The sequence below is a fragment of the Bemisia tabaci genome, chromosome 1 (genome assembly GCF_918797505.1).
Source record: "Bemisia tabaci chromosome 1, PGI_BMITA_v3".
Taxonomy (NCBI): Eukaryota; Metazoa; Arthropoda; class Insecta; order Hemiptera; family Aleyrodidae; genus Bemisia; species Bemisia tabaci.
Window position 1 is genome coordinate 16537131 of NC_092793.1, and position 17743 is coordinate 16554873.

Below are 17743 nucleotides of genomic sequence, written 5' to 3' on the forward strand. Positions count from 1 at the left end.
CGGCGTTCTTCCTTAGCACGGCAGAATTGCCGCCCAGCTAAACGCAGTTGACGCGAAGGCTTCAGGCACGTAGCGACGACGGGCATGGCTGTTTTGAAGTTTTCCGGTCTCGAGGAAAAATTTCATGAAAACTTTTGGGCGCGAAGCCGGCTCAGAGTCTCTGCGACGTGTGTTGGAGGAGAAAATTATCGCGAAAATTTCCCCGCAAGCGCTGAGCGTGAGACTTAAGACCTCGGTAACTATCTTTTAATAAGGCCGGCGCTGGGTCAAATTAAATATGATACAATTTCGCGAAAATGCGGGGTTAAAATATTTAATTAGAATACTGTATGAGCCTAAGTACTACTGGTACTGGTGTTCCGCTTGAAATGTTCAGAGGTTGAATAAAACTTGCTAGCATGGAAAATCATACCAAATTTCAAGATATCGATCGTTTGACCATTTTTTCAAAATTGTAACTCTTTTCATGATTTTACCGATTTTTTACGGCGTCCTTGATTAATTAATCGAATAGACTTTGAAAAAGCAATTCAAAAAATAATGGAAGAATACCAAGGTTGAGATATCGATCGTTTTACCATTTCTTCAAAAATGTACCTTTTTTTTCATGCTTTTACCAATATTGTGACCAGATATGTTATGACTTCATTGATTAATCTATTGAATAGACTTTGAAAACTCAATTTTAAAAATAATGGAGGAATACGAAATTTTAAGACATCGATCGTTTTACCATTTCTTCATGCTTTTACCAAAATCGTGACCATGCAGGTATTTTATGACGTTTACAATTGTTTATTGAATGAATTTTGAAACACTAATTCCATAAATAATGGAAGAATACATATCATCCTCCGGAAATACGAAAATGAATCGATGATCTTCTTTTTGAATGAAGATCCAAAATTGGATGCTTTCCTGCAATTTCAAGATGCTCAGTTAAATTTTTTATCAAAAATTGGTGACGAATCTGAGAAGTAAAAAAACCTGAATTGGGTACTTTCGAAAGAAAAGCGTGACATTTAACGTCATTCTTGGTATTGTTTTTTAGTAGTATAAATGATATTTTGGTAGCATTTTAGAGGTAATTCAAACATTGACTAGTGTAAAACTTTGGCTCGTACTTGCAGAATTCCCTTAATTTCCCACATCATTTGCATGCGATTATAAAGATAGGAAAGGAAAAAGTAAACTACTTAAACTGATTACGTTTTGCAATATAGAACCACTATCTCTGGCTCTACCATTAAATCACATATCTGCATAGGGAAACCAATGACATGTATGTTGTTTCTAAAATGGGCCAGAAATAGTGGTTTCTTATTGCAAAATGTAATCCAAAAAAAGGGTCGACGATGAATGGATTAATCCCAGGCGGCTGACTGAATGTACAGAGTTTAGAGTCCATTGGTTGAGATGCTTTCATTTAAATATAAAAAAATCTTTTCACTTCCGCATTTTGGATCAACCTATGCACAATCTTTGAAGCAACGTTGTCACGATCACCATTAATGATAAGAAAATCTGCGAAAAATTCCGAATCCTCGGTCATTCTTAGAATTCACAGCCGGGTGAAAACTTTGAAGGGCTATTGACTGCAATTTGGAGCGAATTTTTTGATGGTTTCACTACTTTGTTGCGAGTAGTTTACTGCGATTTCTCTGGGATATTCTTTCAACGAGAAAGCTTTTCAATTTGTAAGCGTATTTGGCAAGCAGGCTCCACCAGTAGGGGACTCTAATTTTATTAGCATGAATTAGCGCTCTTTAATCCACTTTGAATACGCGCTGCTGTCGGTGTGAGAGCCGGTATTGAGTATCCTCATCCATCAGGAACTATCGATCGTTAATTTTGTTCCACCCCGATCGGTCAAAATCGGTCGAGCGAAGCAGATCTGATCTTAGTCGGCATTAACGGAATCCCCGTAATTTTTTGTCCTGGCTAAGCAAAAATTTACTAACGCTTTTTTCATTTAATCGCATACTTTATTAGTCAAACACAAGTTGGTTGCACAACAAACAGTATTGTGTTCCCAGCGAGTGAAGACTTGTGTACACTGCATACTGATCCTACTTATCTTGGAGAGACCAGATTAGAGGGATTTAAACATGTTTTTATCACAAAATCTTATCTGGTTTATTCGTTAACTTTGGATATGGCTTTTGACTCTCTATAAAATTGACTAAAAGAACATTCGATGCCTAAATGCGGAAAATGTGTACGCTGTTTGCTACGCTTCAGCATCTGCGATTATGGTTTATTTTCCGCAAGGAAAAAAAGGCCAAAATTCTTTCTTACAATTGTATGTGTTTCTTTAGGATGGGTCGAGAAAATTCACAAGAAATTTTATTTGAAACCATCAGGTGGTTTTCCTAACCAAAAATTAATGAATTGATTCTTCGTCGGTAAGGTACCTTCAAATGAAATTAATCGTCGGTACCGTATCATCGAATAAAACGTTATGTGTCAATGTGCCGTATCCTAACTGGAAAATCTTAGCAGTATACCGCTAAGGTTACTTTACCGGATGACTTTTTGATCGCTAATCGAAAAATGTTTCACCGCTGAGGTTTTCCAATTTGATGCAGTTAAAAAACTAAGTTAAAAACAGCTGGCTCTATCCGTCCGTAGCCGTACGGACTTCAACATTTTTTCGGTTAATTGCGGTTACAAACTTGACGAAAATACAGCCGATTAAAGAAAATAAGCGAGATTTCCTCGGTTGTCCTAAACCACGAAGCCGGTTCCACATACGTGTACTGATAGGACATTGCTCTTTGCCCGTCCGAGAGCTCCGTGCTTACCTATTTTTCCAAAAAGTGCGAAAAGATCACCATAAAGTGTTTTCTTGTTATCCTAGATCAGAAATTGATCACTGATATTGACGATTTCTATGCCACCTTACAAAACTACCAAGTCACCTAAGCGGTAGAAAATATTCCGGTTATCGGTCAAGAAGTCATGATGTGAAGCGGTATTTAAAAACTTTTCTAGTTAGGGATACGATACCAACGAATAACGTTTTATTTCACGTTACCGTAACGACGAATGACGCCAACCAAACACCCCCCCCCCCCCAAAAAAAAAAAAAAAAATTAGTAAAAGAATTAGAAAGATCGGCCAACATTTTCCCGCATTTTCTCCAACAATTTTGATGACCTTCCCACACAGAGGAGAACATTGTCTGATGAGCTTACTTACATCGGGATCAACATCTTTGTTCACGACTTTAATAAATGTCTCCGATTCAAAAATATGTTCAACCTGGCGATTTCAACGTCCGTCCCGCAGACAAGGAGACGCGAGATCCAATCAAATACGTATTTCACTGGCCCCGTTTACGGTACAATGGGTGCAAATTTTTCCGCCGATAAATTGCGTTATTTATCGAGAAGATTTTAATCAAAAGAAATCGGAGAGGCAAGGAAGTGGCGCGCAAAGAATTTGGGAGTAAATTTTAACAGACCTGACGGCTGTCTCATTTCGCAGCGAGTTAGAGCAAGATACGATGACTGTAATGCACTTGCAACTAAGTTGCGCGCGGCCTTCCGCCGGAGAAGCTCTGACTTTTTTCCTCACCGAGATAAAACTACCAAGCTGACTTTTACAGGCGCCTCAAAATTCAGCGACAGGGTTTTGGATGGGGATCACACGCAGGTAATTCACGAACTTTGCTACGAGTTAGTTTATTGTGTTTGGAAGACTTTTGATTTCGCATTTCTTGTGGAAAAATGGTATCCAAATTCAATTGATTCCGTGTATGAAAAATGAAGAGACGTGCATACAAGTTACCTCAGGCCCTTTCTCCACGGGGCGTTTTCATGAGATTAGTCGCACGGAAAATCCTCATGACACTTGCAAAGTTGGAAAAAATACTGACTAACTCGATATTAATCGCAACACTTAGAGGGGTTCGATAATATACGATAAATAACAAACAAATGGGTATACAAGGCTAGGAAACGGAATATAAACACAATCAGGACGTTTCGAGCGAGTTATATGCCCATTCTCAACTGAAACAAAAGCTTGAAATTTAAAAAATTTAAACAAGAAATAAATTAGAATGCAAATGACCGAGGTAGGAATTAGTGCAAAAATGATGAGTTTGCAGTGACTGGAGGTTGTGTTTATATTCTGTTTTTTTAGCCTTGTATACCCATTTGTTTTTTATATTCATTGTATTTTATCGTTCTGAATTCGGGCTCTTGTGTTGTTTTCCACTCTTACCACTTTAAAGGGATCTTGACCTTGATTGTGGAGATCCAAGACTAACTACGAGAGAGAGGAAAAGTGTGTTAACTGTTCTTGTTTGCATAGTTCAAAGAATTTGTTTTACCCTAAGGTGCCCAAGCAGGACCAACTTAACCCGAGGCTTGTTAAAAACACATGCCCCGCGGGTTGTATGGGGCCGGTTTCTTCTTATTTATTGACTGATAGATTTTGGGCGATATTAGTCTTGTTGGAAGCACCGTATCTGCGAGTAATTTACGATACATTTTGCAACGGGAGGGCGCGTTGGGGATCAAAAAGTTTCGAAGCTGGGAGGCTGAATTTTGCGGGGACACCCGGAGATCCCTTTGTAATTCGGCACCGCAAGTTCATTTCAAAGACAAACTCGGTAAACAGAAACCGCAAGGGATTCCGCCGGCTCGAGCCCTGGCAAATAAACCCCACAGCAGTGCCTAAACAGCCAAGATCCACGGGCTCATCTTCCCTCCTCTTCCCATTTTAAATCAAACTTGTTCCAAGTCTCTTTTCGAAATATTTCGGGGTCCATTATACAGGCACCAATATTTTGAACAGAGTTGCGCCGATATTTCAAAAATAATATCGCTAGACAACTACTGGAACTAGAACCTGATTTATTTTTTTTTGAGTGCTCGACTACCTACATTTTCTCAAAGCTTCAGTTTTGAGTAGTTTCTAGCATAGCACAATTTGACGACATTCAATGTAGAATATTCTCACACTTTGATCAAACTTTGACTCACTGTGCCAATTTACGAAACACTCAATATAGTCGTTTAACTTGAAAACAAATTCTTACAGGTTGGAAGAAATTAAATCACAACATTTAACAAATATGGACTAATTTTAAGTTTAGGTGAAGTTTCATTGAGCTGCATGCGACATCATCGCCTTATAAATGCATTCCTGCTCTCTTTATTGGCACAAAATGGAAATGAACAGCTCGCAACTTATTTCTTCAAATACTGCATTGAGTTCCCCGTTGAAACCTGAAGAAACGCTTTCTCAACCTAACTGTGCTAACTGTTCTAAGCAAAATGATCACGACAAAATGACAGAACTTTAGTAGGGTATGAAAAAGTATACTTGGCTCTTTCAAGCTAGGATTGATTGTGAAACAATGCAGTTTTAATAATCTGTGAAGCGCATTTTGCGTGATTTTATAAAAACGACCATTTGCCTAGTCAGAGCATGTGAGGCTATCGATTTGAGTCACTGGGGGAAAAACAGCTTGGATCGAGAGTCTAGACTCTTAAAAACATTGACAAGAAAAATACTCTTGATTCAATCGGATTTTTACTTAAATCAAGAGCCAAGCCTCTTAATTTGAGCGGATTTCTTTTTGATCGAAACAAAAATTCGATTGGACCATGAGTATTTTTTCTTGTCAATGTTTTCAAGAGTCTGAACTCTAGATCCAAGAGACCTCTTTTTTTCCAGAGTGACTTGTGTCCCGACTTTGTCACAAAATGTTGTCGGGCTCCCAAACTGTTGGAAGAGACAGTGGCGAGGCGCAGAGGCGGATCCAGCAATTTGGCAATACCGGATTCCTCCATTTAAACCTATGCTAAATAATCGATTCTTGTCGGAGCACCTGGCCCCTCCAAGAATCGATACATTCCCATAGCTTTAAATGGAGGAAATCCGGTGTTGCCAAATTGCTGGATCCGCCAATGGCGAAGCGTAAATGATGCTTGATGATACTTTCTCATTTGAAGCTATGCTAAAGAATCGATAAGTTCGTTACGAACACCCTGTTTATCGATCCTTTCCCGTATGTTTAAATGACAGATCAATCGAAGTATCGCAAAGCACGCCACGTCACTGAGAGGAGGGTGGATAAAGTGCAGGAATTGACTTACCGACTACTTTAACGTGAAAACTGTGAGTTCTCAGCTTGTCGAGGGCCGCGATCTTGGCGGGGAGACAGCGGTACTCGCCAGCCTCCTGGTAGAGGATCCTGTCGATGGTGAGCCCCGGTCCAGGCCCGACCGGCTCCAAGTGACCCCTACTGCCCAGCCGGCTCCAGCACCCGGAGACCCCGGCCGGACACTCCAGCTGGAGCGCCCCGCCCAGCGTCACCTCCACCTCCCCGACGCCGACACCCGCCCCCGCCCCTGCGCCGGGCACCGTCACCACCCCCGACCCGCCGACCGGCGAGGAGATCTCGTCCGCCGGCATCTCCAGCTCCGGAGAGTCGTCTGTAACAAACACAAGCATACAGGATGAATATCTTCAACGAGGGAAGGATAAAAGAAAAGCCACCTGCGGGCTCATTCATGAAATTGATAGACAGAGCGGTACACTGAAAAAAATAATATGCTGTTTTCAACACCGAGGATGTGAAAAATGTGTCTGGTGGTCCCAAGATGCTGCCTTTACTGCCCTGGCAGTTAACTTTACATCCTATGAATGCAAATTCAACTGCGTAGGTAATCAAGATAGCATCTTAGGATCACTAGACATATTTTTGACATCCTAGGTGCTAAAACAGCATACCATTTTTTTCAGTGTAGACAAATAGACAAAGAGCAAATCTACGGTGTAAGTCGGCAATCACATAACTCGGTTTGCGACAGAAGCAGAGCGCGAAGGAAAATATTGTTGCCTTAAAGGCTTTTGTTTATTCGGGAAACCGGATTTGTTTATGCATGGATTGCATATCTACAGTCACAGTACGGTTGCCGGTCGGAGCCGAACGCATATGAGCGCCTACAAGACTGCAGGAATACTTCCCGCATTGCGCCTAACACCGTGCGATCGCTGGCTGGTCGGCGTGAAAAGCATATCGATGGTGTAAGTCCGCAATCACATAACTCGGTTTGCGACGTCGAAGACTTCCTGTCATACTTTATTTTTTAAAACGGAAAACTACTCGACGGCAATTCTTTAAAACTGCCGTAATCTTTCTTCTCTAAACGAAGAAAATTCTGCAAAAACTTCAAGATATGATGTCAATTTGTTCTCCTTTAAAAGAAATAACATAGGGCGGAGATTTTCAGACACCGCAAACGAGATATGTGATTGCGGACTTACGCCGTCGAAGTGGACCGTTCGTATAGGTTGAAATGGATGGTGGACTAAAGAGAATAATGATGGACCAACTATACTGCCGTGATCTGGAAGAACTTCGTTTGCACATTCGAGAGTTGCCAAATTTCCTTCGATAAAATGTTCGATTTTAAGGGAAATCATAAATATTTTTCGAAAACAAACGTCCTAACTGCCTCTATATGTTTGAGAACAAAAGTTATAAGAAAAAGTAATATTAAGAAAGTTTTAAAAAAAGGGAGGGTCATGTAAACCGTGGAACTCTGTCCCACATCGGCCACACCACATTTTGTCTATTTAACTAAACCTTCAATTAATGCAACCGAACTCCGCCTGTAACTCGGTTCATTCTATCAAATTTGTAATACTATTCGGTATAAATTCAATTTCCAGTCACGAGAACTAAATAAGATACAGTTACGTAAGTAAAAAACACGGATGCATTAACCGAATATTACGGCGGATATGAGACTCCGTACTACGGCTTATATGACTGAACTTCCCTACCTCTGTGTTCTCAGCGTAGAACGAGAAGCAGGAGCTCTCGCGGCCGTGCTGTGGTAGGGCTACGGTATCAAAACCAGACAACATCGAATTTCATACGAGGAATTCGTTCCCTGACTCCTTTAATAAGAACATCAAAAAGCATGATACGTGGCAGAATATTGCACGCTATAGACTGTCATCACACGGAGAGGGCAAGGGGGGCACGGGGTGTGGGAATCTTATCTCGTCCCTCTATCCCTTCCCCTTTATTCTTCCCCATTTCGCCCCGCAGGGACCGCAAAAGAACTGCCGCTTTCCGCGCCGAGATTTATTTTCTGACCGTGCGAAAAAGCTCTTTTTTTAGTCGGCGCTCCAACCACACCCACCCCTCCTCGCCCTGCAGGTTGAGTGTTTTATGCTGTTTGGATCAGCCGAGCTCTGTCGTTTTACCGCGCAAATTTATCTCCCTCCACAGCGGTTTTCCCTTATCAGCCTTATCGACTTGGCGTCCTAATTTTTGCCCTTTGTTCTCCCATGCCTGGATCCAATAATTCAGGCACCGGCTAGTCACGCTCCAATTTTACGACTCCGGCGTCGGCAAACAGGACTGGAGACTCTCTATTACTCAATTTTATCAGCCAGTGTTCTTGTCAGCAATGCAAACCAGTGATAAAAGTCGAAAACAAAGTAAATAAATAAAAAATCCACAAAAAGTGGGTTTCGCTGGGTCAGGATCAAAACAATTCGTCGGTAGTCTCACCAACTTACGATGGACCCTCGCAGAAATCGAGATGTGATTTGATGCCTTGTACTTACTAGCAATTTTGTGACAACATTTAAGATCCCCTTTGATTTTGAAATTTGATATCAATGCAGTTCTAAACTTCTTTTTTAAAACATGCTCTCATGCGCCATATGAGGCGTCAGCATTTTCAAGAATCTAGTAAAACCGTGTTTTATAAATTAAAACAATTCAAAATTACCCTCGCACCTGCTTGAAAGGTGAGTGTTAAAAAAAAAAAAAAAAAAAAAAAAAAACTTTTGAATTTTCAACCTCCATTTTTCAGAAAATTTTAAACTCGTCTTAATCGAAAATCATTTGAAAATTTCTGGGAAAACTATTTATTCATTTTCTCAAAAATGAATATTTTTTTCAGCAGAGGTAAACTTCCTAATTTTCATACGGCGCACAGTGGATCGAGTCAATAGGAGAGGTCGGACAAAATTTGGAAACTTTAAACGCCTCTAACTCCAGTTATACAAAATTTTGAGGTTCTAAAAGTGGTTCCATTGGTTTCCTTGCGAAATGTTCTACCATTAGCACCCTTTGAAATTTAAAATGAGACGAAATAAACAGCAAAGCTTGCAGTTTTAATCAAAAATTTCAAGTCCGACCTCTCTAATTGACTCGATCCAAAGTGAGGCGTCCCCTTAGCCCGGCAGTGTATAAATGGTACGAAGTCGTAGGTGGGCTAAATTTCCTTCTCAAACAAGAGAGGTTCGTCAAAATTTGGTGGCAAGATCCCTGAATCCAACGGCCCGAGAAATTCAGCAAAGGCGGCCATCAATCGGAGAGGCTCGAACTTGGGGTGTCAGCCTCACAAATTTTTCCCCAACACGAAACGTCTGTCGGAAAATCACGAAACTCGGGGTCCCTCGGGACGGAGCACAAAGGCTCATCTCCTCCGGTTTGATGGGAGATGCGTCAATCTTGCAAACTCTCGCCCTCCTCCACCCCTCCCTCCCTCCCTCCCTCCCCGACCTCCTCTGACCCGGCGCCTCCTCTATTCGCTGACAATCGGAAGCGTTTAACGAAACTCGCTGTCGTCTCGAAAATCCAATTGAGGCGCCCCAGTGTCAAATCGCCCCCTATCGTAAATCCACCCCCACAACCTAGCGGGAGTTGTCCATGAATGCGACAACAGGGTAAGACGTTCCCTTTTATTTGCATTAACCCGCCGTTCTTGCTTTTAAAGTGCGCGTGGAAGCTTTTTTTTTAAATTTCTTCGAGAAGCACCTGCCTAGAGAGGAGAGAGGGGAGGGGGGGGGGCGAGGAGGAGAATCTAAAATGCATTTGCTTACAGTTCAACGTGTGCGAAATGGTTCCAGTCAAAAACAGCTGCTCCCGGCAGATCCTTGCCCCCGCGTTCGAGATAGTTTCCTGCTTTCGTGTTTCGCATTAAGTTTTTTCCAATAACACGTTGCTAAGTACAAAAAGGCAACGAACAGACAAACTCCGGTGTGATGCTTGGGTGTTGTCATATTTTTAACTTGAAGTAGAGCTGAAAAGTGACCAGCTATTTTGTAGGGATCGAATGATTTATATTTTTGAAATTCTGAATAAGTCTGATACGTTGGTAATTTAGTCAGATCGCAATGCCTCGATTTTGGACATTCCCTTGTTTGCCTGCCAAAAAAGCGTGACTAAATTTCAACGTTGCTAAATTCCCTTATGAGGCCTTTTGAGAATAGGCCCTACTGCTTCACTAAATTCCAAGTTCCGCACATGAGCAGAAGCAAATATTTTAAAACGCTCGAATCAAAGTTCTTTCGTTCCCACAATCTCAGCAGTGCTCCCACCTCATGTCCATCAAAAGTTCCGGGATTCGGAACTTTTTTGTTCCAAGTTCTCCTACTCCATGACTGTTAAAAGTTCCGGGACTCCTTTTAGATTTTTCAAAAGTTCCGAGAAAGTTCCGGCAAATGCAAAAGATCCGGAACATTTCGGGAATTTCAAAAGTTCCGGTATTCGGTACTTGTTCCGGGAAATGGGAGCACTGAATCTCAGTAACAAAGTCTTTACGAAACAAATGCACCGCTGGGGAATTTCAGTGAGAGTAAACCGTAGCTAGCAATTCTGCGGTGCTAAGGAAGAACGCCGTATGAACATTCTAGAGTTGCCAAATTTCCTCCGATAAATGATTTATGATTATTGATTATTGACATGATAAATGATTATTTTTGAGGAACGCTATGAATATTTTTCCTTTAAATTTTCAGGAACTTTAGGTGAAATTGTGAACAAAATTCTCTGAAAAATTGGCAGGAAAATATCCACAAATTTACCAGGAAATTTGTTTTTTATTAAAGGAAATTTGGCAACGCCTGAAGGTTCATACGGCGTTCTTCCTTAGCACGGCAGAATTCCGCTCTAAAGAGTCGGCGAGGGCGCTGATGCACTCGCGAGGAAGGGGCTATCAAGGGGTGGCAGGGGGGGTAGGTAGTGAAGGATAATAAAGATGATACTTACAAACGATGTTGAGATAATAGCCTATGGAGGAGTACTCGGAGAACAAATGCCGGGCTGTGCACTTGTACCATCCGACGTGGTCTCGCCTTATGCTCGTGAAATTGAGGAATCCGTCGCCAGACTGCTCCACCGGCGGCGGCTCGTTATCTGCAACAGACCATCGTTAAAGGTTAGTTTTAAACGTCCGCATCGGTGAAATCTAAAGTAAAAGGTCTCTACCGTACTGCCGTGATAGCGAAGAGAGCCGTAAGTGCAAAATTTTCGAAATCGAGTTTTCTTCAAAATTCGTCTAAACTCTTTTAGATGAAATTACTGAGACAGCTAAAACAGCAAAATTCATCCTAATTTAATGAAAACGAGACGTATGTAAAAGCCGTAAGTGCACAAAAAATGACACAGTTTTTTTTCAAGACAGCCGTAGATGCGTGAGAGCCACTGAAAACAGTGCTTTCCAGTAAGGTGCCGCCCTCTTCTGCCAATTTCTAACCTGAAAATGTGTTTGTTGTGCGTCCGAAACGCAACCACGAAAGCGTGCAGAAGATAGCTCTTACGGCTGTCTTGCCTAACAATAACCTAGCATGAAAATGAAAAATACTTTTTTTTATGTAATGGAAATAAAATCAGTCGATTTTTAATCATCCATACGATTTCCAGGGGTCTTCCGGACGATTAGTGGCAATTAGACAAAGAACGGAGGCTTCTTTCAATAAAATGATCTCATCAGAAGCTTCTGAGCCCGTTTTCTCAAAACTTCATTTTGGACTATCATCATTTTGCAATTTGGAACTATAAATTCTGGCTCATCTGAAAAAACACTTATGTGCATAGGGAAACTAATGGCACATACGTTGTTTTTAAACCAGGCTAGAATTTATAGTTCCAAATTGCAAAATGCGGTCCATTTTTGCACTACGACTCTTCGCTATCACGGCAGCGTTGTCATCATATCAAAGTCGAGGGTAACGTAGAGTACTTTTATAGGAAGAGTTTGGTCACTGCAGTTACCACCCATCAATAATGCTGATTAGCTTAGCCATCTTCTAGGGCCCAAAAATGGCGGACGCTGTAAGTAAATGTTAATAAAAAATGACTTAAAATGTACTTTTATTTGCATAACGTCGGTAATCGGCCGTAGCTTCAAATGGAGAAATATCGATAGCCAGTGCAAATCATCGATTATTATTGGGTAATCACTATGGGTTCGACGGTGATTTTCTCTCGTAGAACAGCATCACGTGAGGGAGAAGAATCCAAATTTTGAGAAGAGTATTAACCGGAGACGGAAAAACCACAGAATACACAGTTTAAATCTATAAAATCCGTTGGGGGGGGGGGGGGGTTAGGTGAGGATTCATCAGAATTTCGACGATTTATGCGCCATTTTGAATATTTTGTAGATGGCGTAACATGTAAAAGTACGAATAGTGTCAAGAAAACGGTGTCTAGGTGCAGGCAGACCAGTGGCGATTGCAGTAAGTTGGTAAAACTTTTAATACTCCATGTAAATCCATTAAATATATCGAAACTAGGTGAGGCAGGTTGCCTAGAATTGATTGTTCAACAAAGGTTTTAACGGAGGAAACAGTGTTGCCAACTTGCAAGAATCGCCTTCGAGGTAGACTATTATCGTCGACTTGTGGCTGTAAGGGGCTTGAGCAACTATTCGTGCTCTGTAGTCGGAATTTTGCCTACATGAGTAAATGAAGGCAATTGATACCTCTTGTACACTCCCTTTGACGAAAAAAGGGGAAGGATGGATGCGAAATTGAGTTGAAAAAATGTGAAAACCATGGAAATTAGGGAAACTCGGATAAAAAGGTAGGCTGGCTAAATGTGGATTATTCGGAAAATATCTGATTAAATTAACCACAGTTTGTCAAAATATCAAAGAATACGGGAAGAAAGGTATTCTGCTCTCTATAACGTAACTAACTTATGAGGGAGTTCTGGAGTCAGGATGTAAAAAGTAAAGTACGGTAAGAAGAAATAAAAAAAATACGAAATGCTTGAGCGCCCTCCGACGTAAACTACTAGGAAATCACATTTTCAAATTGATCCTAATTGATATCAAAGCGTATAAGTTTTTGACGTCTTGAATTTGAGTCCTCTTCGTTAAACTAGCAAGCTTGTTACCTCAAAAGAACGATAAATTGATTCTAAGAATGACGCACGGATCCTTCGACGCTTTTCCACGAAAAGCCAACGCAATATGCAAGTATAATTCCAGGATCGAGTGGGGGCGATTTAGGGACGGCCGGATTCCGCAAAAAACCCGAGCTCGTTAGAGCGTTCAACGAGAGGACGCAATCGAGATCAATATTGAAATTTTCGAGTTTTATTTGAAGATTCGTAGCTTAACGCTTTAATTCGTGAATCCTAGCATGATCTCAGAAATGGGTCGGCTCAGTTTCCACGATCTACTTTTCGCGTGTCTGAGATGCTGTTGATAATTATTCGTTGCTACAGGTACTTCTTTCGATAATTTTTTAGAAGTTTCTGGGTAATGTCGTTAACAATATTGTAGGAGAAAGGACATCACTATACGTATGGTATATTTTTTCATACCGTGGTGCCCCTTCTGTTTAAATTAGTCAAAGTTTCCTACCGTTAATTAATACTAAAACACTAAGAAGAGAAAAATCTCGATTATCCGACACAATGTAGTGATCGGGGATATTGGATAATGAAAATGTAGGATAATCAAAGTTACCTTTAAAAAAGTGACTGAAAACTTTAATTTGGACTGTGTTTGTCACCAGAAGACACAAGCTTGGCCACTTTCCTATCGCTTGTTAAAATATGGTCATTCAATTGGAAAAAAAATACATTAACCAAACATGCATATTTGATCATCGCCCCGAAAACCAATTTTCGTCGCGTCGTATCTGGAAATGCCACGTTTCAGCGATGAAAACGTCGTGTTGGATAATAGAGATGTCGGATGATCGTTATTCTACCACAATTTTGAAAAAAAATGGAACCGACATCTACTTATAATACAAGGGATAAATAGCTTTGGTTCTAAGATTGATACACATCATATATTTATTTAAGTTGAAACATTATTAAATTTGCAACAACTCTACATAATTGTAGAATACAAGTTGTACAATAAATACATTTTAATGGCGATCTACTATTAATTTCTGAAGACAGCAGACTCATCTAGAGTTCATTTCCTACCGATGGTCGAAAAATTATGCGAATCGGTAGATCACCAGATATAACTATGACAAGAGATGAGAATTTGGGTAGTCATTTTATATGATAAAATGGTCTTCACACAAAGCACAATGCTGTCGTTTTGTTGTCTATGCACGGGTCATGAAACATAACTACGCTCGACGTTGCGAGGGGGTGGCAGGGGCTGAGCCGCCACAGATGAAAATATGATGTATGACGCTTTGGCCACCCCTCTGTACGCAGCAACCACCCCTTTGGTCCGCATGAAAACGTTGCCAAGTAGTCTGATCAATCCAAAATAGTCGTCATATCCCTAAATAAACACATCATTGATGGTCGTCTGAGCTTTCAGAAAATGTGTATCTTAAGAGACTCGCTGAAAGAGTACGTGAGGATCATACATAGTGTTTAATTATACCTTAATTTTGTATTTTCTTTTACATAGTCGCATTCAGCATATTGAAGAGATTTTTCAGCATGGATGTTTTGGTAATGATTTTTGAATGAATTAATTCATGTTGAAGAGTACGTATTTAACGTTTTGGGCTATGATAAATGATGATCAAAATATTTAAAAGTTTCCGTAATTGGATGAACGATAGAGGGTGATATTTTTCTTTTAAAAAAGGTCAAAATTCCTTAGAAGTGATGGAACTGCGAAGGTTAGTTTAACGGTAATTGAGTAAACGTTATAATTTTCTTGGAAATTACACTATAAAGGGAACGTAGAATTTTTCTCAGGGAGTCTTAATATACTTGCCAAAATGTTGTCTAGACTTTCATTCGTACAAACGTATTCATCTCTCAAAATCCCTCTACAGATTTTACCAGGAAAACAGTTGCGTATGTTAGAGATTAATGTGATCTTTGTATTAGCGCAGTAGAATCTCTTACGAGGCAAAGGCAACTTCAAAAGTAACATCGCAAAAGTTCCCTTTAGAAACTTTGCGTGTCATCGAAGACTTTTGGATTGCTGGTTATCAACGAGGGAAATTAAATAATATTGATTCCTTGCTCATTTACAGTTTTTACACTGTTTGGTATTTTTAGTTTTGTTATGACGAGAGCACCAAAAGAGCAATCGTTGTTTCATCACTTCAAAGAAGAAGAAATTTTAATATTATGCTTATTTTTACCAGTAATAAAACAGTATTTTGTATATTTGACAAGTACAAGTTGGCACCATGTTTGTTGCGTTCACCCCCCGAGACTGGAACTGTTTTTACCGACTGCACACAGGGAGGACCGCATGCCTGTAGTTCATGTTCCTACCAATTTACTTTCTCTCTCTTCCTTCCCCTTTATCTTGTTTCTGCTTCCAATTTTCCTTCTTTCCCTCTATATTTTTCCTGTTCCTCATCGTTCTTTCTCCGCTTCCCCCTTGCAACATCTCTACTTGTCATTTACTTTCCACTTGGAGGTGCGATGATACTGACAGTTTTTTTGCTGTCTTCCTCCGTTTTTAGCACCACATAATATGACTTTCGCCTAAATCTGTTGATTGACTTTCTAAGAGACCATGTTTGTATCGTAAAATAATAGCGAAACAAAAGTGATTTGCGTGTTTGCCAAACGCATACACAATTGCGTATACAATTATTATAGTTTTAAAATTGTTTCGAAGCAGGTTGGAATCAAGGAAGCAAGCCTTATCAAGTTGAGACTAAGGAAAATAGGTTTGGAGTTTTACTTTTGATCCGCCATAAAACTCCATGTTATAAGTACTCTTCAATCCCTATTTTCACAATCAAAATTGTTTCTCGGCTTTGAATTTCCGACAGAAGCAAACATACGTGCAGTTGAGCTTGAATATACTCTTACTCATTTATTCCAAAATGGGACTTGGTCCTTATCTGCTCATTTAGGCTAGATCTTATTCTTAATTGACAAATATTTTACAATACTTTGCTTTACGGATTGCGAACTTATTGAGTAACACTTAGACCAATTTTTGCATTCAAACATTCTGTTGAACTGAGACCGATCATCAAATTTCAACCAAGAAAAAGAAGTTCGAAGTTATATTCCTCCAAAAGACTCGATGTTAAGGACCACTTACGTTGAAGATTTTTTTCTGGACTTCAGATTTTCGGTAATGGGAAAATTAATGACCGGTTGAATTCAAAACTACTGTCATCTCATTTTCCCCCCAATTTGATTATTTAGTGCGTTTCCCTGAAACTGAGTCCATTCAATATTTACTTTCCTCACACTGAAATTTGGTTTTATGTGATAAAATTATGTACTTACAATTTTGAATGATCAAGTAAATTCAGACTGGTTACAAATGTGCGAAACTATAATAATTTATGCCTTTTAAGGAGAGTAAAAGTAAAAAAAAAACTTAGGAGCACTGGCCTCCGTGGTCTAGCATCAATAGTGTCTAGCATAGCTAATAAACGTTCAGATTTCCGCATTTTCGACAAGCCGAAATATTCAATTATTTTCAACATGTGGGAGTTACGGAAAATCTGAGAGCTGAAATACCTGATCGCCATTTTAAACATTAACAACAACGGAAGGCAGGGCTACTACATTTGTGTAATCTTACCCATCTCGAGAAACACGCTTCGAAGGTGCTATAGCAAGAATTTCTTGTGCACTAGGCAACCGCGATTTTCGCCAAATCTCAAACCCGTCTCAGGTTCTTGGCGTGGAATCATAAATCCTGGACACTGGTCTCGTTTTGGCTTTCACGTTTCACTCCTTTCTTGCGCTATCACGTCATTAACACCTTTGCCACCCACCACCCTTCATTTCTTACCAGGTTTTTGTCTCTTTGTCCACTTGTCCAGGCACGGCGTTGCCACGTTTCAAAAAAGTAAATCTTTTGGGCGATCTCAACTCTATACTCTCATCTAACTTTTCTCAATTTTATTGTAAAACTTCTGAGGAGTGTCATAGGCAACTCTTTTAGCTTGTTTAGCTGTAACAGACAAAAGATCCCACATAAAAATATAACCCACCGTGTCTGTGCTCTCCCTATACATGTGTTTTCCCTGAACTAAGATTTTCTCCACGCATCGGGATACTGGGATTATCAGGTACGATAATCCTGGATCCGTCAATATTCTTAACATCTTGCTAAGGAATAAAAAATTTTTTGTCTAAGACCATTCACGAGAGTTATCCTTCCCCAGTCTTCCATTTTCGCGATAACTCACACGAACCGATTGCAATCCACTGGTCGCATGGTCGATAGATTTCTGCATCCCAATGCAACATAGCTTTGTCCTCATCACTTTTTTGTCAATAACAAATCATGATCATTCGTAATCTAAAAAGTAAAAAAAAAAACTGGATGCCCGCTTATTTACTCAGTGCAAGCGATCAAAAAACCCCTGCAGCGCTTGCCGACGAGCCACCCAAACCGTGAATCGGGACATCCCTGCGGTATAAATAATAAGGCATTGAAAAAGCGAGTGCCCCACCCATTGGCCGCGCTGAATGGGGCAATCTGGTGCAATGTTATCATTGCTTCATTAACTTTTCATTACGGCGCGGCTCAAAGCATGATCGGAC

At 40.3% G+C, this 17743-nt stretch overlaps 1 protein-coding gene across 3 annotated transcripts in view; it reads right to left on the minus strand.

The window, feature by feature from the left end:
* The window catches only part of tei (irregular chiasm C-roughest protein teiresias), a 377241-nt gene that overhangs the window by 38732 nt on the left and 320766 nt on the right, over positions 1–17743 (minus strand). For all 3 annotated transcript variants that reach the window (XM_072296993.1, XM_019055032.2, XM_019055019.2), the window contains 2 exons: positions 11039–11185; positions 6114–6452 (listed from right to left, as the gene is read on the minus strand). In XM_072296993.1, coding sequence (XP_072153094.1) covers positions 6114–6452; positions 11039–11185 — 486 coding nt within the window. The remainder of the gene's footprint in view (positions 1–6113; positions 6453–11038; positions 11186–17743) is intronic.